The sequence below is a fragment of the Miniopterus schreibersii genome (genome assembly GCF_964146895.1).
Source record: "Miniopterus schreibersii genome assembly, chromosome: 3".
Lineage (NCBI taxonomy): Eukaryota > Metazoa > Chordata > Mammalia > Chiroptera > Miniopteridae > Miniopterus > Miniopterus schreibersii.
The window spans coordinates 43,674,092-43,699,456 of record NC_138103.1 but is presented as its reverse complement, the minus strand read 5'-3'; the positions used below and the strand labels follow the sequence as shown (position 1 = coordinate 43,699,456).

The window sequence follows — 25,365 nt, the reverse complement described above, 5'->3', positions numbered from 1 at the left end:
CATATAAGTTCCTTGATTAACCTCTCCCCACCCTCTCCCTTACACACACCTTCCCTCTGAAATTTGTCAGTCTGTTCCATGCTTCTATGTCTCTGGATCTATTTTGTCCATCAGTTTATTTTGTTCATTAGATTCCACATATGAGTGAGATTATGTGATACTTGTCTTTCTCTGACTGTCTTATTTCACTTAGCATAATACTCTACAGGTCCATCCATACTGTCCCAAAGTGTAGTGATCCTTCTTTTGTTATAGCTGCATAGTATTCCATAGTGTAAATGTAATCCCTTCTTCTTGAAATTTCCTCCTCTGTTTCTAGCCTCTCTGCCAGCCCTGAATTCTGTTTTCTGATACCTCAAGCTACTTAGAGTTGTGCTGCCTGCAAAGCCCTCTAGGAAAGGCCATATAAATGTGCATTTTTATTCAGAAGAGTTCTTTTCTTTTATGAATTACATCATTTCCAGTTTTCTGATTTTGGTGGTTCTTCTGCATTTTTAAATAACTTTTTATACTTGATCCACAGATTATAATTGTTAGGTGCAAGAAGGTTAATCATACCAGCTACTCTGCCATACCAGAATGCAACCTTGTCCATTCATACTTGAGTGAGACACAAAATAGCGCATTAGAAACTGGGTCCCTGAGCCTGTTCAATGGCGGGCTTCACTGTAATGTGTTGACAAAAATCAGACTGTTTTATTGGGGGGTATTCTAATAGTATCCATAGGTCCCCCTCCTTTTGAGTTGTTTTTTTCAATGATTAACCCTCCAATTTCCTGTATGGATAGGAATGTGATAGATATAAGCATGTTTTCCAACATTCTAGGAGCCTAACAGACATGAAGTCTCATTATTTATTACATAGAGGGTCATGAATGCCCTGTTTTAATATGGTGTCAGCTGTACCATGTGATCTAAGACATCATTTTTTGTTTGACATTTCCAAAGATTAAGTATACCCTCTTTCCCAAGAGTTTAGAAAAGTGTTTTTTGCTGTGAATGGTAGAAGAGGAAATGCAGGGACCTAAGAGCTTCTTATAAAAACGTTCAACCAATGTCTTCTTCTCTGCTCTGCATTAGAAGGATTTGGTACTCTAATTCCTGAACATTTCTGGAATTCTGTGGTAAGAATTGTTTTTCTTCTTATTGTCTTCTTCCATTGCAAATCTGTGTTTCAAGTCTACCCAGTCTTCTAAGTCAGTTACCATTTGTCCATCTGTTCCTAGATCCTAAGATTTATTTGATATTATTTCTCCCTTTCTCCTTTGTTCCTTTTCTGGTCAGTTTAGATGATATTTCATAAAGAGTGAAGGTAAGTTGCAAGGACTTAATTCCTGTTCCTCCTGTTTTAAAATAATGTTTACTTTCATCTTATATTTTTAAATAAAAACAAACTGCATTCATTACCAAATACCCTCTTTTAAAACTTCAGTTAATAGCACTTTTACAAAGCCTAAGTGTCAAATGACCAAACTAATGTTGAAAGTAAATATCAACTCTACAGTCAACCCTGTACCATGAAATGGTGTTTCTCTAGCTATTGTTCCTTAAAATGGCAGGAGAGAAAAAAGGCTTATCACATCTTTCAATGTGATATTCTTGCTTTGGACTTATGTTGTAAAAGAATTGCTCACAACAGACAAGTATCTACATGCAGTGCTGCCCCTTCAGGACTAGCCTCAAAGAGATGTGAATAAGAATGGCCTAGCTACACTCATGCCCATCCCTCCACTGGTCAGTGCAAGCCAAGGGAAAGTACCTAGTGAGAACTGGAACTTACTTCACAGTGCTTTATTAGCTTGCTTTGTTTATGAACTTGATTTTCTAACATGGAGATTAGTGAATTCCTTCTCTGAAAAGTAGCAAGTTGTGAGCATTTTTAGTCTTCCACCAAATAATTCAGTCTATAACTGACTTTTTACAAATCTACGTATACTTGCTTTCTGTTAGGCCATTTGCAAATTGAGCATGTGATCATCCTCATAAAATTACTTGTGTGGGACAGTTTTTATATTTACTTTTCATTTCTAATCAACTAAAGATTACATTTCTATCACTAATTGGTTAATTTTTGTTGTTGTTGGTAGTTCATCAATAGAGCATGGAAGCTCTAAGTGTAAGCAATAAATCAATAAATGAGAGAAAACTATGGGATCTTGCTCACTGGTGTTATTAAGAATGGGGTCACACTGGCAAGAGTTTAATGCATGTTGGAGGAAAGTCAGGAAAAAAAAAAAAAGGCTAAAAGTAATACCTGTGAAGAAAGCTTAAAAAAAGGGCCTGGAGTTATCTGAGTCAGAAATGAGATGTGATGTAATAACTGTTTTTATATGTAAAGAAAGACTTATTGCAAAATATAATAACTAACTGCTGTTCATCTCTGCTGAAATCTGAAAGGAGAATGTTCCAGGATAGAAATATAAATGATATATATTTAACCAATACTGAGAATAACAGCCTGGTGGTTGATGGACAGACATCAGAATGTGTGTGATGGGACGGATCTCTCGGGAGGAGAGCAGAGCTTTGAAACGTAGCAACCTCCCCTGACACGAATGATGACAGGCCTCGCCTTAAGGCAGAGGGCTGGACCAGTTGGCTTCCACGGGGCCCTTCCAGACCTGTAATTCTCTGGGTCACTTCTGTTGCTAGTCTTCAGAGCCTGCAAGTGAAGACAGCAAATACCTGCCTTTTCAAGAGCTTCGACAGTGCCAAAGGAGGCAGCGCCAGCAGCAGCACCGCAGAATCCATTCCAACAAAAGACTTCCCTCAAAGGTGAGTCAGGGCAGCGTGGACACAGGCCACGGTATCAGCTTTGATGGAGGGACGAACTAGGGACGGCTGGTGAGCTGGGGTGGGGGTGGGAGGGGCTGGCCCCCGAGACACGCTCCAGGAGGGGCGAGTGGCGCCGACAGCCAGGTCCCCTTCTCACCACCCTGCAGAGCCTCCAGATCCAAGTGCTCCCAGAGCGCGCGGGGGCCGCCGCTCCCGCAGCCAGCGTCCCAGCGCGCGGTCCCTCCCAGGCTCCCGCTCCCGCAGGAGGGCGCGTGGGATGCTGCTCCGGTCCTCGCGCTCCCCCGGGCTCCCGCATCCGGAGCCGCCCTAGCCAGCGCCTCGGCGGCCGCCAGAGGGAGAAGGGAAAGAGGGAGGGGGCTGGAAAGGCTCGGCGGCGGGCGGGGGGAGAGGGGAGGGAAGGCGCAAAGGGGGAGGGAACCTCTCCCCCGGCGGCGCATCCGCCTCTGCGCTCTCCTGGAGCCACGACTCGGGTTCCCCCTCCACACCCTCCCGAGCTCCTCGCCGCCTCTCCGCCTTCCCTGCCTCCCTCCCCCCGAGCGTGCGGAGAGGCAGCCGCCGCCGGAGCGGCGAGGGCGCGGGGGGACGCGCGGCGGTGGGCGTGCGCGCGGCTGAAGGACACCACCTCCCGCTCCGCGTTCCAGGCGCCGGCGAGGGCGGCGGGGCTTCTGGCTCCGGCGGCGGCGGCGGCGGCGGCGGCGGTGGCGGCTTCCGGAGTCCCGCGGCGAAGATGCTCAAAGTCACGGCGCCCTCGTGCTCGGCCTCGTCCTGCAGTTCGGTCACCGCCAGCGTGGCCCCGGGGGCCGGCAGCCTCGTCCCGGATTACTGGATCGACGGCTCCAACAGGGATGCCCTGAGCGATTTCTTCGAGGTGGAGTCGGAGCTGGGACGGTAAGACTGGGGGCGGCGGGCTGGGGCGCGCGGTGGGCGCCCCGGACCTGGTGGAGCCCCGCGCCCTGCGCCCCGCGCCCCGCGCCCTGCGCGCGGGCTCCGGCTGCGGGGGAAGCCCGCCGCGCGCACGGGGCTGTCCCCTTTCGCGGGGACGTGGAACCCGGCCTCCCTGCCCTTCGATGCCTCCCTGCCCAGTGTCTGGGAGAAAACTAAGCGCCGTGCGGGTGGGAGTCGGGTCTCCCCCAGGGCGCTCAGGCCGGTGCAGCCGCGAGCAGCAGCCCGGCTCCCCGCCCCCCTGCCTCCCCCTCGCCGGCTGCCTCTTGCCTCGGGTAGCAGCTCCCACCGCACGTGGGCCCGGCTTTCCCAGTGGGTGTCTTTGCTCGGGATTATAGCTTGCCAGGGGGTCCTGTTTGTCTAGTTATTTTTGGGGGGTGGGGGTGGGAGCGGTGGGTGCTCCTCCAAATCATGACGGAATTATTAACTTAGACTCGTCCCCCCCTTCCCCTCAGGGAGCTTTCCAAAGCAGGCGGCACTAGAAATTAAACTCCAACACTAGCTTCCCTGCAAAGTCTGTTCCGAACGAAGAGGGGGCATGAGTCCTTTAAAAGAGTTGACGGCAGAAGAATGGACCAGCGTCGCTTTAGAGACGAGCGGCACTTGGGGTCTAGGCAGTGAGTGGCAATTAGCAGAGTTCTGCTGCGCTTCCCAGGGCCGGGTCCTGGAGTGATTTATTTAAATTATGTATGAAAAAGCCACCTCCCTGGGCTCGCAGGAATGTCCCTCCTCCCTCCTCTGAAGATCCAAACAGGTAGGAGTTCTGCCATGTGGATGATGCCCTAGGTCCTCATATTCTCACCCATTGCCCTTCCTTCCCTTCGCCTTCTTTCCTTCCTGTTATCCCTAACTGAGGAGAGTTCTTGTCAACCCTCGCTTTAGACCCAGGCCCTTTATGACAGGGAATCTGAAGGAGCAGTTTCAACTGTTGGCAGTGGAAGCGTCTGTCCTTACTGCTTCTTTGCAGTTTCATTTCTCATTCTCTTTTTGCTGTAAAGAGTTTAGCTAACAGCCTATTTCTTTTTTTATGCCACCGGAGACCACAGCATTCTGGATGTCAGTACTTAGTGGAAAGGTGTAAGGATCACCCTTTCCCCCCAACTTGTCACTACTATTAATGACTCATGAGGTGGAGGTGTATAAGAAAGGCAGAACTGAATGCAAATTTAGTAGTTTGTTACTGTTTAAAAATGTTCCAAATATTCAAGCGTTGGATAATGTATTTATAAGCACCCTGATGTGACATTTTTCAGTGTTCCTCTGAAGATCTGCTGCTGTGTGCATTCACTAGTCAGTTGAAAACGAAATGCCTCCTTCTTAGGCTTAAACCTATCATAATTTTATGTTGAGCTGCAAGTGGAGCAGTGTAAACTTCTGATTAAAGAGGTAATCCTAAAATTGTCTACTTGGCATTTTAGAAACTGCCACCTAGTAGAGGAAGTGGATGATGGTGCTGCAGGGACTGTCCCACCACCAGATCTAACTGCTTTCTGAGTAACCTTTACCCAGTATGCCTTTAATTGGCTCTGACTTATCATCAGCACATGCTAATTTTTATGAATAAGCTTCGCCATCAGGAAACATAAAAACATTACTTAATTTGAGGAATGGGAAAGTGGTTACAAAGAAAGTAAACTACCAGTTGTACATATATATGGAATGGTAGAGTTCATAGGGAAAACCTAAGGAATTCTGATTTTTTTCCAAAAAAGATGGGTGTTATATTTTGCACTACATTTTGGAGGACAGATTAAATCAGTTATATATTGCTAAGACTCGTGCGCTTAGCTACCTAGTTGTTTGGATACCTTGACAATCACAGAATTGAAACATTTTGAGAAAAATGAAAAATTCTTACTTTTGCTGTTTTTCGGTACTCATGTGCATTAGGTAAGTTCTCTGTAGATGGCAGTGTTGGCGAGATGCATGCTTACTCCATTTGGTTGAGACTTTGATAAATATTATCACTTCATAATCAAAGTTATTTTAAAAAAATAAACCTACACATAAAGCAACTTGTGTTACAGGTACAATTACTAAGAATCTATGAAGCCAGAGAGTGCAACACAGTGATAATCGTAGGTACTGACTGAGTGACAGAAGCCCTCTTCCTTCCTGCACTAGTGATAAAGTTGAAACAACTGGTTTCAAGTCTTTACTCTCTTGACTCTGTCTTGGGCCAAATCTGCCTGACTGGAAGGCAGAAACATTTAATTCATTAATAGCACAGTCATCATTAAGATGCTGAGAGAACAATGCCCCAGATGTTGTGTAGTGCCAGTGCTGTTAGTTCCAGGGTACAGATAATCCCCACTAGATTAAGTGAATTTGTGAGTAGGCCTTCTTCTATTATAAATACCTGTTGTAAGTTCAGGGATCTCCTGAATTCAAGAAGATTGGACATGTAACCATTAGGGCAACGCACCCTGAAGATGTGTTTGGAAATTTCAGGAAGCCCTTGGGTGGTGATGGCAGCAATGGTCTACATGTAGCCATTTAGAGCAGAGCAGATGTGATAACTCTTTCTTTCAGGATGAAGGTGAGGGGTGGGGGTGAGGAGGATTATTTATGAGTATCAGGGCAACTGATTCAATTTTTCAAAACTTACACTTGAAAATGTTGCTTCATTTATACAGTTTGTCAAAAAGTTTACAAAAGTCATGGTACACCAACAAATTCAATTGTATTTAAAAATATGAGTTGGCCATGATCCCATTCAGGGCTCCATATCTTAGAGAGCGGTTGGTCCTTTGCCCAGTGATTTGAGAAATTGGCATTTTAATGGCTCTGTCAAGGGAGAAGGGAGTCTGCGTCTGGTCCAGACTCTGTCCAGTGGTTTGGCACAAGGAGGGCAGGATTCGGCCTGCCCTGATCTGTGGTGGAGATTTGGCCCTGGGAACCCAAACCCATGTCTTGTCTTGTTTTCAGTTACTTCCTACCTTTGATCCTGTCTGTTGTTCGAAATTTAAAAATGTTTGTGATAAAACTAGATGTATTCACACACACACACACACACACACACACACACACACATACACATTCAGGGAAACCAAATAAAAGGTAATTAGGGAAAAGAAGAAGAGTGTTAAATTATTTTGGAATCAAATTTTTAAAAAAATTTTCATTCCACTTAATTGTAGTTTCTTTAGGCTAGTGACTTTCAATCCCTACCTCCTCCACAACCTGATCTGCAATTAAAAAAAATACATTTATATGGCAACCCACTTGAAGCATAATCGTATAGAATCTCTTGTTATATGTGTGATTGCTTAGGAACCAAATAGATTTAGATAGTGAGACATAGGTGTGTATAAATGGAAACTAGTTTCATAAAATAATGTTTAGTCTTATTATCAAAAATGTACTCTAGTATTTCCTGTTTTATGCTGTTCATTCTGTTCCATTAAAAAAATCAGCTGAATCCGTGTGATTTCACATCCCATTAATGGTTTGTGACTCCTTTTGAAAAGTGCTGTTTTAGGCTCTAAATCAGTGTAGGCAGATTAAAGTCTGAAGCAGAGTCCTTTTGAAAACTGCCCTGCAGACCAGTTGGTAACATTGACTGGTCTCCATTTGCACAGCTCTATAGAGAAAAGTTCTCCTAGCTTTGCCTCCAAGTTATTGGGTTTCTTTTTTTAAATATTTTTGAAAATCTCTGGTGTATCCCCAAGATTTGCTGGGTGCACTGTACTCTGGAATGGCTGAGGGGCCAGGAGGGTGGGCCGGACACCTTTACTGTATAGGAGAGGAATTCAGAAGTCTGAGCAGTGGTGTATTCCACTTGGTAACGCAGAGTTCTGGCCCCAAGTGATGGCCGGCAAATGCTTCCTGCGAAGAAACAGAAAAATGTGCACTTTCTACCCGAAGGGCTCCAACCAGTGCTCCTGGCTGGGGAGGAATCAGACCCTCTCTTTTCCCTTTCCTCTTTCCCTTAGCCAGCACTTCTCATGCCCTTGATTTCCCCCCACACTGTCCATTAGGGCCTCAGAGCCTATCCTGGGCATGTACTACTGGCTCTGGATCTCCTGCCACCCAAACAACACTTAGTATCTAAGCTCTTTTGGGCGTGGTCTGTTTTCTTTTATTGGACTGGGAATTAAAAATATAAATATTTGGTCCCTCTCTTGTTCTCTGTGCACCCAACTCTTTTCTCAGGCTGTTGACTCAGGAGCAAGGTGGGACTGCAAGTGGGAGAATAGAAACCAGGGCCGCACAGGCTCTTTGCAGCAACACTGACTGGAAGCTCCCAGAAGGCAGTCGGTGGATTTGCCTGGTTCGCTGTTGTGTGCTCCTCCCTTAGCTCAGCGCTCAGTCCTCAGCAAGCAAATGAGTTTAGAGAGTGGATGAATGGTAACAAAATGGACCAGGCACAGTGGACATGCTCCCTGCCTCTTTGACATGTGGCCTCTGTTGGTCCTGAGGTGATGATCTCAGTCTTAGGGACCCCAGGGAAAGGGAAGTGCTGTGACTTATTTGTTCTCCCCCTAAGACTTGTGGTGCCAAGACCCGATGCCAATCAGCAGTTGGTTTCCTTTGTTCACAGTGGGGGTGCCGCTAACTGCTATCTCTGTAGCTTGTAGGCCTTTCTGATGGCAGAGTGCTTTGTGTCTCTGAAAAGAAAGGGATTCAGTTTCACCTTCGCTATCATTTTACCACAGACAGGTCAGAATTAAGAGTTAAATCAGCTTGAACTTGAAGGCATGGAATGCCTCTCAGTTATACTGACAACTAAAGTTAATGCATATTAGCTGCTGCATTTGGAAATATGCACATTGTAAAGCGCCTCAGCATCAAGTGAAGAACTATGATAGAATTATGACTGTAAGAACACACTATTTTTTTTCATATTTAAATACTGTTGCAAGGGTAAAAATAACTCCTAATCTGGAAAAAAAAAGAGACAGGTGCCATCTGCTTCGAAACTGTTCTGAAGAACTCTACTTGGAAAAAAAAAGAGAGAAAGAGAAAGAAGCACTAACCACAAAATAGCTTCAAAGAACTTTCTTGTAAACAGTTTACCCTCAGATACATATGTGTGGATTATGTGCTTGCAATATGTTTGAGAATAAAGTACTGAGTGATAGCCAAGTAAACTGTTTCAACTACTAGTTGTTTTTTATGTTAATGAATTTTGGGGGGGAATAGGTGGGGGGAGGGACTAGATTAAAAAGTAGTTCTCTTTAGACTACCTTTTGGGGAAGCTAACATATCTGATTAAAAAAAAAACGAATTCTTAAAATATCAAGGTCAGGTTTATTATGTAAAATATATTTAATTGAGTCAATGAACCATATACTTCAGGCTGAGGAATAACTTTACATGAAATCAATAGCAGACTCAAAGTTTTACTCGAATTATATTAATTTTTACCCTAATTGTTTTCCCTTATTTGATAATGCAGGGGCATCTGAAAACTTCATAAGTACAGTGGTTTAATTAGGAAGTTAGATTTAAATATTGATAACATAGTATTAGCACATAAAGGACATGGACTCCTCAATGCAGATTCTTTTAAAAAAATTCTAATCCTAATGGAGGGCAGTGGTCGAGTGGGGATGTCACATAGTGAAAGGCTTGGGTGCGGGATTTTCCTCAGTAATCTTACCGGTGGCAAAGGTCAAATAAGGACTGGAGCAGTGCTGGGCAACAAGTAGTCCATGCAGAGCTTTCTCTTTTCTCTTAGAGCTTGGTTTCTCAACCTTGGCACTATAGACATTTGGGGCCAGATAATTCTGTGTTGTGGGGCTGTCCTGTGCACTTAGGATGTGTAGCAATATCTCTGGCCTCTACCCACTAGATCCTCCTTCACCCCCAAGTGTGACATCCAGAAATGTCTCCAGACATTGTCAAATGTCTCCCCCCACCCCCCCTTTCCTGTTGAAAACCACCGTCTCAGAAGCTTGAAGCTAGGCTTTGACATGATTTTCTTTTAGTTACGTAGATGGTTAACAACAGGGAGGGTGATGGATTAAAATTACTTGACTTTATTGAGTATCTGCTATGACCAAATGTTTCTCCCATTTTTATGTAATACCATTAAGATCTGTCATATGCACATACTACCTGTGCTATAATTTGCTTACTATTATTGTTTAAATCACCTCATTTCTGTTAACCTAAATTTACTTATCAAGAATACTTATTTTTATTAAGTTGAAAATCAGTATTCATGTTATAACTAGAAGCAAATTGTAAAAATAAATTGCAATAAAAACAAAACATTTTTATTAAATTATAGCTAGAAATATTTGCCTGCAAAAGGCTCCAAGCCTGAGGATTGTTCTCTCTTTGTTAAAAAGGGAGGATCATTAAAGTTAGCAGGGTAAAAAGCTCAGTAGCTCAAATCCAAGTTTGCTTCTTAATGTAATCAGAACCATTGAAAAATAATTGAAAAGGGAATGAAGTTCTCATATTTTGATTCCTTGTTATTAAATTCTATGCCTTTGTGCCACCTAAAAGTCCTGTTATTGGTTTGACCTTTTGAATTACTATGAACAAGGAAATATATGTTGGTAGTGTGTGTGTGTGGTGGGGTGAGGGGCTAGAGTATGAAACGATATGATTTATATAACACTATTTGGCCGCTGAATGTACACTCTATGCGTCAACAGTAATTTTAATATGAGATAAAGAAATAAAATTAATAAGAGATAGAGATAGTAGAACCACTTTATGACACAGTGATAATTCTGACTGGGAGGGTTGAGGTGTCTTTATGGAGGGGTGGGCCTTGAAATTTGGCAGAATTTTAACAAGTAGAGCTTTAGTGAAAGGCATACCAGATGGAAAGTACATTCTAAGAAAAGGCAAAAATTGGCAGAAGAATGCAGGCTATATATTTTATTTTGCAAACAATAAAACATGAACATTGTCATGGTAGATAAGGTTGGGAGAGTAAGTTGATGTCAAACCAAAGATAGCATGTAAAAAAAAAAAAAAAGACTGTGTGTGTATCAACTGAAAGCACAAGAAAGTGACAATTATGAGATCAAAAGGTGATTATATAAAAGCAGCTGCATCTTGGGCTTAAGTTGTGGCACTCAGAACTTGCCACTTACCTATAAATCAGGGGGGTGGGTACGAGAGAATTTATCGTGTTTGTTAAAAAGAGAAAGAAAGAAACACCTCCCAAAGAAAGGGGAAGTTTGGGATTGAGGGCACTGACGTCAGCTACCTAGACCTGGTAAAGAGCCCGTGAAGTGACAGACAGTTAATATTTTAGGCTTTGTGGGCCATATGCTCTCTGTGAAAACAGCCATAGACAACACAGAAACAAATGCACACGGTTGTGTTCCAGTAAAGCTTTATTTATAACAGTGAAATTTGAATTTCATATAATTTTTACATCACAAAATACTATATTTTCACCTTTTCTACTTATTCTTTTTATTTTAAAAAGCATTTAAAACTGTAAAAACTATCCTTAGGTTGCAGACTATACAAAGATAAGCAGCCCTTAGCCACGGTTTGCCAAACCCTGACCAAGAACTATCAAGGTAAAATTCTACTCCTCTCCAGTTACATGAGACTTTCAGGTTAAAATGATATCAAGACTTCATTTATTCAAGGAACCGCCTTGCATCTCTATTACACTTTGAAAATGTCAACCAGATATTAGTTTTTAAGGTGGGCACAACCTTTAAATGCCTGCCTACTCATCCTTTTTTTAAGTCTATTGAAACTGTAACAGTTACAGTTCTTACCTGTGCAGCATGTTAGCTAGCTCCATTCATCATTCATGGTTTTGAAAATGAAGAAGCTTTATAAGAAGTGTGTTTAAGTTAAATTTCCATACCACGATCAGCGTTCACACCCTCATTGGAGGGTGATTTATTTTGTATATAATAATTAAGTAGGTTTCAAGCTGATTGTTCTTCTGTTATATTTGAAGTGTTAATTAATTACAAAATAATATCCTGAATAAACTATTGGTAAAAGATGTCTCTAGTAAAGTTTAATCCATTTTTCTATTTATTAATGTATTATCTGCACATTGAGTAATCCTTCTATATGCCATGCATATATCTCAGATGGACTAGTTATACTACTTAAATTGGGACTCTGTTTAAATTAAGGAATCTCTTGAAAAAAAAATAGCATTACTCTTTTTTATTTTGAATAGACCTCACTGCTAAACTAGATGGGTCACTTATATTTTGACTAAAGCAGAGCTCTCCAAAAATGGCATGTCCACATCCAGAGCTTGTGTTATATAGTGGAATGCTATAAGAAAGTATTAGAGAATCATTTTTTCCTAATTTTTGCTTTTAATTTTTGTTTTTGGATGTTTAAAAAAGCACACTGGTTCAGTAGCACATGTATGGCATTTAATAGGTACATAAGTATATATAACGGAAGGAGCATGTGCTCAAAACATCTTGTTGGATGATTATCACATCAAAGAATGGTAGTTATAAGTGGATCCTGAATAAGCTTCTTTGCTTTTATTTAAATAACATTTTACTTTATGAAAACTATTTAAATGCAGATATAAAGATCAGAATGCAAACAAAAAAGAAATCATATTGCAAGGTGTGTCTTTGTGCAGAAAGGGGATGTGGGCACATATGTGCACTTGTTATGCATTTTAAGACTACCTGATGAAAGATTTTGATAAGAACTTACTGTCATTGTAACCAAAAAAGTCACAAAACAAAAACAGAAAAAGAGAAAAGGAATACAGCTTGCTCATTAAGCAGAGGGTTAAATAAATTTATTTCTTTGTTGTTGAACTCAAATTTCATATTATTTTGCAAGAACCTCAATTTTAACATATCTAATTTACTTCATGGTGAATTTTGCCACCTGCTGTTTTAGGTGGCAGGAGACTGCTTTTGCCTGAAGTGTTTGGTGGGCAGTGCTTGAAGAGCTGTGGGCATTGGCACCAGGATGTTGAGCTTCACCTTGTTAACAAATGCATTGTCATCACTTAATTGCTTCTCAAGTCGTGCTTCAGGGTGATATGGTGCAAAATTAACCAGGCTAGACCTGGTTAAAAAAATTAATTTTTTAATTTTTAAAAAAATTAAAAAAGGCTAGACCTGGCTCACCCTTTGATTGGAATGGTCTGCTACAAAGGTAATGGACATGGCACGTTATTAACGGGTGTCTCTCTGTCTGCAGTAGCATTCCATATTGAATGTGCACTTTTTTTTATTTGTCATAATTATAGACAGAACTTGACTAATATACAAACTAGAAGAAGAGGAGTAGTGAATGGAAAACCTGTAATTAAGTTCACACGTTTATTGTTACCTACAATGCAGTATTTGAATGATTTCTCCCTGCTTTAAGTCTTTGTGGACCATTTAATAGGGAACTTTGGTTGCCTTTTACCTTCCATTACACTTTTTATTGTGGCCTGACTTACTTGTACTGTCTTGAAGGGACAGGTAGTTAGTGGCTACTTTAATTTAGGACGTGACAACCATCCATTTGGGACTCTAACAGGTGTAGAGGATTATTCTTTAGTTGTGACAACTTGTCAGTTCCAAGTTTAATCATTGCAGGATGTAAATGCACTGCTGCCTGTTCATTCAGGGGTACCTTATATATATATTTAAAAGCTCCATGTTAGGACAAAACTATTATTAAATGTGACTAAGTTCAAAATACATGATTCAATAAATTAGCATGGCCCAGATTGCTCAGTCATGGTAGGCCTCTGAAGATTTCTTGTGTAAGTGGAAGCATTTTTAGTGGCTCCTACAGGACCCTGTGTTTTCTTCTCCTTTCTCCCTCAACATGAACACGTAAGCTAATGTTTAATGAAGTAAACTTGAAAAGTTCTCCTGAGTGTAACCTATAATTAGAAGCAAACTAAAAACATAATAAACAGAGATTTTCATGTGTGTGTATGACACATTAGTGAACTGGAAATCTGAGGGAACTGTCAGGATAATCCATAGCAAATCAATACAGTTCTTTTATGTCTTGAGATATTGAGCAAATAGAATGTCAGGACTGAGCTGAGGCCCTGGGGAGCAGTTGAGGTTCTGACCCTGGCCAGGAGGGGGCAGCAGAGCACCAGTGCCTGCTTGAGCTGGCAGTAATGGAGAGTGGTGATCTTCAGGACGCCCCAGCTCAAGGGGAGAGGTGGGCAAGGCCTTTAGCTACTCAGAATGGTTTCAAGGCTGGGGCAGCAAGTACACCATTCCGTAGAGTTGAGTCGGTGTGGGTGAAGGAAGACTGATTAGTAAGGCAGGGGCTAAGACAAGAACTGAGCAAGGTGGTAGGGTAAAATTGCTACTTGATAACTGTATCCCTTTGGGCATAACACTGAGCTTCACTGAGCCTCATTTATAAAATGAAGATCATTGTAGCATGTCCTCCCCAAGGTTGCCATGACCATGAGATGAGATCACTTATGTTTGTAAAAACACTTAGCTCCATAGCTGGCACAGATGCTTAATATGCCCCATAGAGGGTATAAGGTGGGGGGAAGGGGGCGGTAATGATTTCAAATTGGTTATTGATAAGGGGAATACTAGGTCCAGTTGACATGGCCCTTTTAGCAGTCTGACCCCAACTTGGCTGCCAGGCCCACTCCCCACCATTTCTAATTACTAGCATGTAGTGTTCACTAGGAGCTTGGTGTAGTGGTTTTACTGCTGCATGTGTATTGAAAATAATTTCAATACTATAACAAGGTGACCATCACCAGCACCATTTTTCAGGGGAGAAACTTGAGGGTCAGAATGGCCAAGCAGCTTGTCCAAGCTCAAACTGCAGGGGAGGGGAGCGGAGCTGGGATTCATGTCCTAGTTTGTCAGACTCCAGCGCTTGTTCTCTTTCCACTCTACCTGCTTTGGCCTCAAGGACCCCTCACGGATCCTTATACTCTATGGTGTTGTGCATGAAACTCTCTTGGTCTGAAATGTCTTTGTCCTAAATCCCACAGTCATTTTATACCCACCTCCCTGCTCTCATACCATTTCATGTTTATTGTCTTACAGGTAAATGCTTTGTGGTTTTTACCACCAGGGCATCTGCTCCTCGGGCAGAGGAACCTCATGTCTCAACCATCTTTAGTCCCTACTGCTGAGTCTATTCTTCAGCCTACTGCCTGCCCCCCAAAAGTGCTTAATAAATGTTTGTGTATTAGCAAGTGAATGAATAAATGTTAGGTGAACGGCTGCGGGACAATGAAGAGGACTTAAATCTCTTTCTTCAGGGTGTTTTCCCTCCACAGCCCTGTGCTAAACCAGCTCACTGTGAAATTATTTATTCAATGCCTGTGGTCCTCTCTTTGGAATCAAAGCTGTTAGGGGCCAAGCCTCTGTCCCCTTGTTCAGTGCTCTGTTTTCAGCACCTAGAGCAATGCCTGCTATGCAGTGAGCACTCTGTAAACATTTGTTGCGTAAGTGAGTCGGTTGTACCAGCAGGGCTGCTGCAATTGAAAGTCCTTTGGAGCCCATGGGGCTCTTGCATCAGTCTACTCTCTCTTAAAGAGCTCCCATCTCTGAATGATTGGGAATAGTATGATCTTCTGTGATTAAATCACTTACTTTTAAAAATATATATCTTTATTGATTTCAGAGAGAGGAAAGGAGAGGGAGAAACATCAATGATGAGAGAGTCATTGATCGGCTGCCTCCTGCACGCCCCTGACTGGGAATCGAACCCCGATTGCCTGGATCCTGGGTCGACGCTCAACCGCTGAGCCATGCCCGGCCGGGCTAAATCACTTACCTTTAAGGTCCCTTCTAGCCACAAGCATCTTGTGCACCTGTGTTTTCCTCCATTTGAATTTTCTGGATGATCACCTTAGTTTTTTACTATGTGTTCAGGTGACAGAGCAGCTTTTAGAGTAAGTGGGACTCTAAGCTCCAAAGGTTTTGCAAAGTTATGGAAATATCCTTGAAATAATTTTTATTGTTTTATAAAAAATAAATTTTATTCTTATTTTTAAATGCCTTACCTCTTTTTAGAAACATGTACTCATTGTCATATTTGCTCAATTTTTACTTCCTTTTGTGGACCATACAAATGCTGGCATATCTAGGACAGGATTTAGCAAGAAGGGATGTTTCCTAGCTTTCCCCAGTCTTCTAGTTTTGTTTTTGAAAATGATCATTCTTTTTTAAAAGCTGGACTTGTGACCTGTTTGTGACTATGCAGTTGATTAGCAGTGTCCTGTAACATAGTCCTGTAAGACATTCCTTGTTCACCACAGGAGGGGAGAACTCAGGAGACGATCATGAAGGAGATGAGAACATAGATGGTCTGCTCTGTATTTATCTTTATTCAGGGATGCTATTTAAAAACCATCCATTGAGATGTCTAATTCTTTGATCAAAATAAATAAATAAAATAAATAAATCACTTCTTAACATCCAAGAAGAGTCATTAACTTTATGTTTTTACTTTTTATGCACTGTCAAAATAATTATTCTGGAATATTTGTATGTCCCCATCTCTCTTTTGACAACAAATTTCAGGGAAGTATGGTGAAAGAAAAACTGTGTGTAGGAAGAAGAGGGACAGAGACAGACTGAAGGGCAGAAGGAAGGCCATTCTGCACCCAGGTCTGCTTGTTTTCTGAGGCCTGTTGTACCTCAACCCTCAAGTGTCTCTCTGTCCCTGCCTGAGCTCCCCCTGTTCTTCTTGTCCCACTAGAACCAAGATCTTTCCCATTTTCCTTATATCTCCCCTTGTTATGGCCTAAATGTTTGTCCCCCCAAAATCTTATTTTGAAGTCCTACCCCTGCCCCTAGTGTGATGGTATTTCAAGATGGGCCTTTGGGGGCGAATTAGGGCTGGATGAGGTCATGAAAGGGGGCCTTGTGACCGAATCCATGACCTTACAAGAAGAAACAACAAAAGGTTTGTTCTCTGTCTCGTGAGAAAGCAGCAGTGAGGTAGATGTCTGCAAGCCAGGAAGAGAGCTCTCACCAGAACCCAACCACGCTGACCCCTGATGGTGAGCTTCCATTTTCCAGAACTGTGAGAAAATAAATTTTCATTGTTTAAGCCACCCAGTCTATGATATTTTGTGATGGCAGTCCAAGCTAAGACATCCATTTCCTCTTCTTTTCCACTTTGCTATCTGCCTGATTTCAGTCATAACTTTGGAATCTGCCTGCTGTGTTTCAGAAGCTAACCTGAGTTAATCTATGCTAACGTGGCCAGCAGAGTTTAAAGACAGTGATGTGCTTCTCATTTCCCAGATGCCCACCATGGTTCTACCACCTGATGTTGGGGAAGGTAGTCCAGAGACCCACTTCATGGGGAGCACTGCCCCTACATTTGCTTCATCCAAAATGGCTGGAGCTGACTCTAATGAATTAACTACAAGAAGGCTTCCTAGCACTGTGCCGCCCTGCTGCACCCTCGGCTGGGACAGCTGTGTGGTCACAGTCCCCTCCCGCTCCTATGCCTTCTAGGCTCTAGCACCTCGGTATCCACTGTGCATCCGTACCTGTTGGCTCCCCAAGTGGCAGTGCCTGCCAGCTCCAGGCACATTATTTCCTCAGCAGCTGGCACAAGATTTTTTGTTGCCAACTGGACGCTGATATATTAAAAAATAAAACTTGGCCCATCTTGAGTATCATATGTTTCCATCAGGATTCGGATCTGCATTCTGGCACAACTCACACCATCACTTGGGCACCTCTCTCAGGACTGAGAACCCATATTCTTCTGGGTTGCTGGCCATATTTTCACTTGCTTTTTCCAAATGCAGTTTCCAGCCTCGAAAAACCTGGGGTGCTTATGATCAGTTGAGGGCAAGTCTACCAAGACTCTACTTGGTCTTACTGAATTTATTAACCTGTTCAGTGTTTCTTTAGTCAGTTTCATATCTCAAATGGCAGATTCTCAAGAATAAGGCTCGTGTTTCTCAGGTTAATGAGTAGCTAACACACTGCACTGAGACATATCCTTGCTGCATGACTCCACATGAGCATGAGGTGACTCAAGAAAAGAGATCTTAATATTTGTAAATATTTGACTACTGTTCTTCATATTTTGCATTCTAAAAAGAGTGTGTGATATAACCTTAGGTTTTCCATATCTGCAGACAAAAGAACAGTTGGGGTAGTTAAAATAACTGCTGTAGGTAGGTCTTTCTGTACAATTTTTACAGTTTGCTTTGCTTATAAAGAAGGGTGTTAAAATGAGAAAATATTAATCATTTTGTAGCTTTGAGATTTTGTTTGTGTTAAAGTTTATGTTTTGTCCTAGATTTATTAGTTTTTTACTCAGGATAATGCATTCTTCACTGGAAAATTAAATAATCACATAAAGCAGGGATTCCTAACTTCGATCTGTATACTTTTGTGCCTGTGTTTTAGAAATACAGGAAGCTCCTGAAACTGAACGCTAAATTTTATGTGTGTAAGAATTTTCTTTAGGGAAGTGATTATAGTTTCATCATATTTTCAAAGATGTTTAAAGGGCCCTGATTTTTGAGGTTCTTCCACACACTCATTTTCTTACATATGCTCAGGACTGTTGAATAGCATGAAACTTGGACTGACCTAATCATTTAGCAAACGTCTTTTTTCCCTTCTGCTGCTGCCTTACCCAGTCCACCTGTTCACAAGCAGGGCTTTCTGTATTCTTATGTTCCTAGTTTTTACCTTTTCTATGTTCCATTTTATCAGTTAGGATGCTATTACGTGCAAGTGCAATTCCACAAATATATATTGCATCAGAAGAAACAATGGAATGGATCTAACTGAAGTGCAGAGGTTGTTCAGGTTTTACATGTGGTTTGACTTCGACTACCCATGTATTTCTCTGCATTTCTTTCAGTTTGCCCTCAAAGCCCTTTGGCTTTGTCCTCATGCCAACTTCCTTCATGGTTGCAAGTATGCAGCAGTTTGAGTCCTGATGTTGGCAACCAACCGTCATCATCCAAGAGGGATCTTCACTTTCCTTTTATCATTTCATAAAGCAGAGCCAATCAGTGTGGTCAGAGGCATGTCTGTGCACTAACTTACTTAGACCAGGATTTCCATATTACCACTATACCTGAACGAGTAATGGAGACAAAGAGAGAGTGCAATGTTTTGTTTATGCCAGTCAGGGTCTACTTTTTAGGACTTAGGAATTCCAACCTGTGTGTGGGTGTGGGTTGAGTGCTGGTAGGAATGATGTTGAACAGCAATTAATATTTATTATATCCCTAAATTAAGTGGGGTTCTGGCCTATAGCTCCTGGTATCTGATTATAGTTATGCTGCAGAAGATCAGATTTTTACTGCTGTAGAAGATGGGAATCTATTGTGTTCCCTAAAGAAAGTTATATGAAATGTTAGTTTCTTGGGATGTTTTGTCAGTCAGTTCTACCAGAGAAACAGAACCAGTAAATACACACACACACATTTATTTATATCAATCAATCAATAAAACCTATTTATTTATTCCAAAGAATTGACTTATATGGTTTGGAGTCTGGTCAGCCTGAAATCCGTGGGGCAGGAAAGCAGCCTGAAAACTTTTGGACAGGAGCTGATTCTCTAGCCTTGAGGCTGAATTTCTTCTTCCTCAGGGAAACCTGTTTTGCTCTTAAAGCCTTTCAACTGACTGGATGAAACCCACCCACATTACTGAGGATTAATTTCCTATACTTAATATTATACAATTGTAGATGTTAACAAGATCTACAAAATACATTCACAACAAATCAAGACTAGTGTTTAATTGAATAATGGGCTACTATAGTCTAGCTAAGTGGACACATACAACCCACCATCATGGATATTAAGTGTAAAACCAAAGGAGGGTTCTGTGGTTAAATAAAGTCGAGAAATGTTACATTAAACTTTGCTCTAAGACATTCCATTCTTTAATGTAATGTGCTCCAGTAGATTGTGGCTTTTAACCATTTCTCAAGCTTATTTGATCAAGAACATTTTTCTGTTTCCCTTTGGGATCATACTTTGTGTCTTCACAAAGTGGAAATTCAATAATATTGACTGAGAAATATTCATAGATAAATGAATAGTTATTAAGTCTTGGGTTAATGATCTTTATATCCTCTCAGAGCCATCACTTACCCTTGGCAGACATTAAGTTTTAATAGCTTTAAAATGTTTGCTGCCCTTTGGAGATTTTATCACTGTGGGAAGCCAGTAAGATGGAGCAGGTTCCATGTCCTCTACATTATAAACCCCATCTTATCACTTTTGCTCTTTAATGTGACAGGCTATAACTTTGTTCCACTTAAGAGATTATTTAAGTCCATAGAAAATGAATAGAACAAAAGAATTGGACAGATTAAGGTCCTGAAAATGAGTTCGTCTTAGTTTTGTTTTACTATCCTTTTACAACATCGAGCACATTGCTGTACTCTCAGTGGTGCTTGGTGTATGCTGTGCCTGGCTCTTAGGAGAGAAAATATTTTCTCATAACTCTGCTAAATCCCTTTTTATTGTGATGACATATTATTAGGTCAAACAAAGATGAGATTTGCTCTCCTATAATTTATCAGTCATGTCGTGTGGCCTAGAGTCTAGATGTGGCTTAAAGTCCTGGCAGACAACTTTGTCCGGTAATCAAATCATGTTGTGGGTAGACCCATCTTCTTGGAAGAGAGATGAGCATGAAAGGCAGGTTTGATTGTCACCTGAATGTCCTGAGCATATGAACTGTGTCTTGGATCCCTGCCAAATCCTCTGAGCTGCTTCCTCTACAGGGGCCACCCTGATCTGTCTGCATGGATGTTGTGAACAAGTAAAAATATTTTTGGAAAACAAATCAAAGTTTAAATGTGATTTAATTACAAAGGTACTAGTTGAATCTGAAGAGATCATTGTTTTAAAATAGTTAGCTTGATTGAATTCAACCTCAGAGTTTAAAAGCCATTTGTGTGTGTAGGCATGGAAAGTGGGCATGTTAGTTTCTTGTTCCTTTCTTCATTGTACAAAAGAAAAAGAGGCTTTAAAGCTGCCCTTGGTCAAGGAATTGGTATAAAACTTAAAGGAAGTTGTAAAACTTAAAAGGTTTCTTCCTCCCAAAGACAGTGATGAACCTGAAATCACCTGCTGTGCTTGAGACAATAGCCTGAAAACTGAAAAGGTAGAAATTTTGGAAATGATAGATAAACAAAAGGAAGACAGTAAAAATTACATTTTATCCCATCATCCAGAAATGACCACTTCACATGCTCAGTTCTTTTTTGTATTCGTAAATATATATATGTAATTGTTTCTACCTATTTATCTCCCCAAACAATTATTTTATTAAGGTTAATGTTTTAGCCTGACCAGGCGTGGCCCTCAGCGGTTGAGCATTGACCTAGAATTCAGGAGATTGAGGTTGGATTCCCGGTCAGGGCACATGCCCGGGTTACGGGTTCAATCCCCAGTAGGGGGCGTGCAGGAGGCAGCCAGTCATTGACTCTCTCATCATTGATGTTTCTATCTCTCTCTCTCCCTCTCCCTTCCTCTCTCTGAAATCAATAAAGATATGTTTGTTTGTTTTTTTAAAAAAAAGGTTGTTTTATAAATTTAAAAATATATTTATTGTTGATTGATTTTAATGTGCTTTATATGATTCATATAAAATCATATGTAATGTGTTCTTTTCATTGAGTATAGAAAGTCACGTAATGTAATGGCAGCTAACCTTTAACAGGTGTATACTGTGAGGTTGGCATATTATCTTTGTTGTCTTCAACTCTCATAATAACTGCTAGGCAGACATTATTAACCTGAGGAAGCAGAGGCCTGGGGTCAGCAATAACCTGTCTATGTCACGCAGGTAGTAAGAGACAAGACCCAGGTCTGCCTGGTTATCTGTCTAACTCCAAAAACTATACTCTTAAAATTATTACATTGCTCCTTCTGAAGTGAATTCCATGTTGAATTTACTAAGTTCCCGAGAAAATATCTCAAATGTAATGGAGTGGAATTATGAACACATGGAGTGGAATTATGAACACACATTGCCATGCATACAGATTTGATATTTCGGACTTGACCAGAGCAGTTCGGAGTGTTCACATTCCAGAGGAACAATAGGACTACGTCAAGGGGAAGAGTCCTTTGCCTGGTCCTACCTGATCGAAGACACGATCTACTTCCTTAGAGAGGGAAGGTTTTCTCCACAGACTTTTTGTTGAAAATAAAATTTGTTTCTGATAATGGCCTTAAAATAGTATTAGAGGACCCAAATTGGAGACTGAGGCTAACTGATAACACATTATATTTTGCCATCCATTATCAATGTCTATGGGCTCATTATGTGCCAACTGTATTTCTAGAAGAATGCTCACACCCCAAGGTTCAGTCAGTGGAGGGCATCTTTGTGTCTTTAAGAAATATAATGTGGGTAGCTGCATTTTATATTTCCCATTCCTGTTAGCTGCACTTTCATAAGGTGAAAAGACTCTTGTGTTATGAGTAACCGAATTCTATTTTATTCTTCAATGATCTATTGTATTCTGCACCAAGGCTTTTGACCAAAAGAATGACATCCAGGCCTGGCCAGGGTTGGCTCAGTGGTTGAGCATCGACCTGGGATCCAGAAGGTCATGGTTCGATTCTGGGTCAGGGCACATTCCTGGGTTTGCAGGCTCGATCCCCAGTCGGGGGCGTGCAGGAGGCAGCCAATCAATGACGACTCTCTCATCATTGATGTGTCAACTCTCTCTCTCCCTCTTCCTCTCTCTAAAATCAATAAAGATATATTAAGAAAAAGAAGAATGACATCCAGTTTATTTTCATTGACCAAGCCACTCCATTCCTGAGGAACAGGTGTCTAGTTTTAATTCTTCTCCAGGGTTTTTTACTCAAGCAGAGGTTTTGTCTGCATGGGTGTCCAGCTGGATCTTGAAAATATACACCAAGACTATATCAGAAGAAAACTACCTAACAAGGCACATTCAGTGTGTTTGCCATGCCCGCTACATCACAAAGCTGGAAGGAAGGCAGGACTGAGTTAATTACAGCCTTAGCTTCATTTAGCTTCTTTTTAAAATAAAAAATACAACTATGCAAATTCAATTTGAAAGGACTTTATTCTTTCTGTGATTTTTCTGATGTCTATGATTTTCATTAAATCTTTCCCCTCACTCTTTATTTTTCTTCTTTCTGCCTAGTCTTTTCCTCCCTTTAAATGTTTGTAATAACAAATGTAAATAAGTAAGAATATGATATATAGCTGTGATGGAAGGGAAATTCAAATATATATTCCCTCATGAAGGTTTCTGGTACTTAGGTACGTTGAAGAAGCTTGTACTTTTCCAGTTTGCATTGTGTGGTGTTAAGTATGTGACTTTGTGGTACTGAGTTTGGGATTCCCCAACTTGTTCCTTCCCAGGTCTTCAGTGTCGATGTCCCCTTGCTGCTAATGAACTCAGATAGATTTGAAGGGAGAGGGCAAGGAGTAATTACGAGTCCAAACTCATCAGTTTTGTACATTGTCTTTTTCTTTATGCTTACATTACTTCTTGAGTCGTGCTAGCGTAACAGAAGCATCTGGGCTAGGGCAGAGCTATGCGATGCCAAGTCATAGTTATAATTATGGAATGCCAAAGCACCAGCGTATTTACGGCAGCTCTGGGAATTACTCCCCAAGTCTGTAGTCATATACTTTCCAAGAATGGATCCTTTTGGAGATGTATTTTAAACCTTGTCAAAGTCATCTGTCTCAGCTTCTTCAGTTGATTTATGTGGAGTCTCTGATCGTTGGCTGCTGAAGTGCAATCTGTACGTAGAGATATAGGACTCATGCTGTAAACAGTATGACATATGAATAGTATGTAAGCCAAGAAAGAGTGAATGCCTCCTTATATGTTTTTGTTTAGAATGGAGAAGTGTGGTGGAAGAACACAAATAAGACTGCTTTTTTATTTGGGCCTCCATGATACATTCAAGACCGACGTTTTCTTATATATTTTTTCTGTACCTCCTAGCTTTAAATTGAAAACACACTTCTGGGGAACTGGTCGTTACTGGAGGAGTTAGTATAACAGAATCCTATAAGCCTTACTTGTAGGTCTCAATTAGGACTTATACATAATACTTAATTTAAAAAATTTATAATGGCACCTGGCTGATGTGGGTCAGTGGTTGAGCTTTGACCCATGAAAAAAGAGGTCCCTGGTTCGATTTGCGGTCAGGGCACATGCTCAGGTTGCAGGCTCAATCCCCAGTCGGGGCGGGTGTGTGTGTGTGTGCACGCAGAAGGCAGCCAATTGATGTCTCTCTCTCATTGATGTGTCTATCTCTCTATCCCCCTTCCTTATTCTCTCTCTAAAATCAATAAAAACATTTAAAAAAATTATAATGGCATTCTTAGCAATTAGGAACTAATGCAGTAATAATAATGTTGCAATAGTAAGTTAATTATAATGTGATAATTATAACCAAAAGAACTTATTAGAAAAACTTTGGCTAAATTTTTGTGTGATTCACTACATATTTTTATTTTCTGATTCTACTGATTTTCAAAATAAGGACTGGATAAGAAATTTGTCGCTAACGTAATGACAGATATTGATGGAGCATTGTCAGTCTGTCAGTTACTTAGCAATAGCAAGTGGTGCTACTTGTACTGGTGTGAGCTCTGCATGGATTATACATAAAGAGATATAGGGCTCAGACTGCAAATTGCATTTACTTATGTATTAGCTTTTTATTTTTGTCAAGCCTGATTTCTTGTCTAAAGAGATTGATTTCTTTTAGGGCATTTGGCCTCTGCTGATTAAATAACTAGTTTAGAATAAGACAGGCCCATGCACACCCACATTCACATTCACACTCACACTGGTAATGTCTTAGTCCCAGATGTGGAGATGGGTACTCGTTTCCGCATAGGTAATGCCTCAGTGTGCCTCTCCTCCCCACCATCCCTGCCTTTCATCTTTCTGGAAAAGCACCTTTGGGTTTTGGCAGCTGCATGTGGTGTAGCCCGGAGCCATGTGCTGCGGCTGCTCTTCTAAGCAGACCTCTCAAACCGACAGCAGGTGCTGGCCGCCCCCTTGCCCTGGAGCCTGGAGGAGAGAGTCTCAGTTCCGGACGGGGTCGGGCTGCTCTGCCCCAGCAGATGGTCAGCATTTGGTTTTCTCAGTCCTGTCACCTGGTGAACTCCAATACTGGTTTACATTCTGTTATTTACTTTTCATAAAAAAGAAGCAGAAAAGAGGGACACAGTGCATGTCAAAATAGCCAACAGCTTTAATGTTGACAAGAGTGAAGCATGATATTAAAAAGAAAAAGAAACAGAAATGAACTTGGCACATGTGCTAAAATGCTTAACTAAAATTCCATAACCTTCATTTTATTTATTCCATTTTATAGTAGATTAACAAGATTTAGCGACTGAGTTATTGAGTAGATTTTTTTTATTTTTCAAAATAAGTGTGCCAGAAATTTCCATTTTAATTTTCTGATTTGATATTTATATATGCGCACTGATATTTCTTCATCTCAGACAAGGCTTTTGTCATTATCAGCTCCATTTAGCTGCATAATGACAGATCAATTCATAATTTAAATAACTTCCAAATAAATTTCAGTTATTTAAATAAAAAATTGCTTGTTATGTTATATATAAATCTTTTTCTTTTCAGTTAGAAAGCATTTCAGAAGCCTTATGGTACTCAGATATAGCACTCTGGTAAAACTATCATCATTTAAGATCTGAACATTGCATCTGGCTTATGAAAAATAAAAGC

At 41.0% G+C, this 25,365-nt stretch overlaps 1 protein-coding gene across 2 annotated transcripts in view; it reads left to right on the top strand.

Annotated features, from left to right (window-relative positions):
* The first annotated feature begins 2,522 nt into the window (after positions 1–2,522).
* CAMK4 (calcium/calmodulin dependent protein kinase IV) overlaps positions 2,523–25,365 on the top strand; it is a 137,263-nt gene continuing 114,420 nt past the window's right edge. Inside the window, exons 1-2 of one of the 2 annotated variants that reach the window (XM_081131141.1) lie at positions 2,523–2,775; positions 3,438–3,684. In XM_081131141.1, coding sequence (XP_080987267.1) covers positions 3,524–3,684 — 161 coding nt within the window. In that variant the 5' untranslated portion in view covers positions 2,523–2,775; positions 3,438–3,523. Of the gene's footprint in view, positions 2,776–3,232; positions 3,685–25,365 lie in introns of those variants that run through there. The other variant, XM_081131140.1, reaches the window with a different exon arrangement.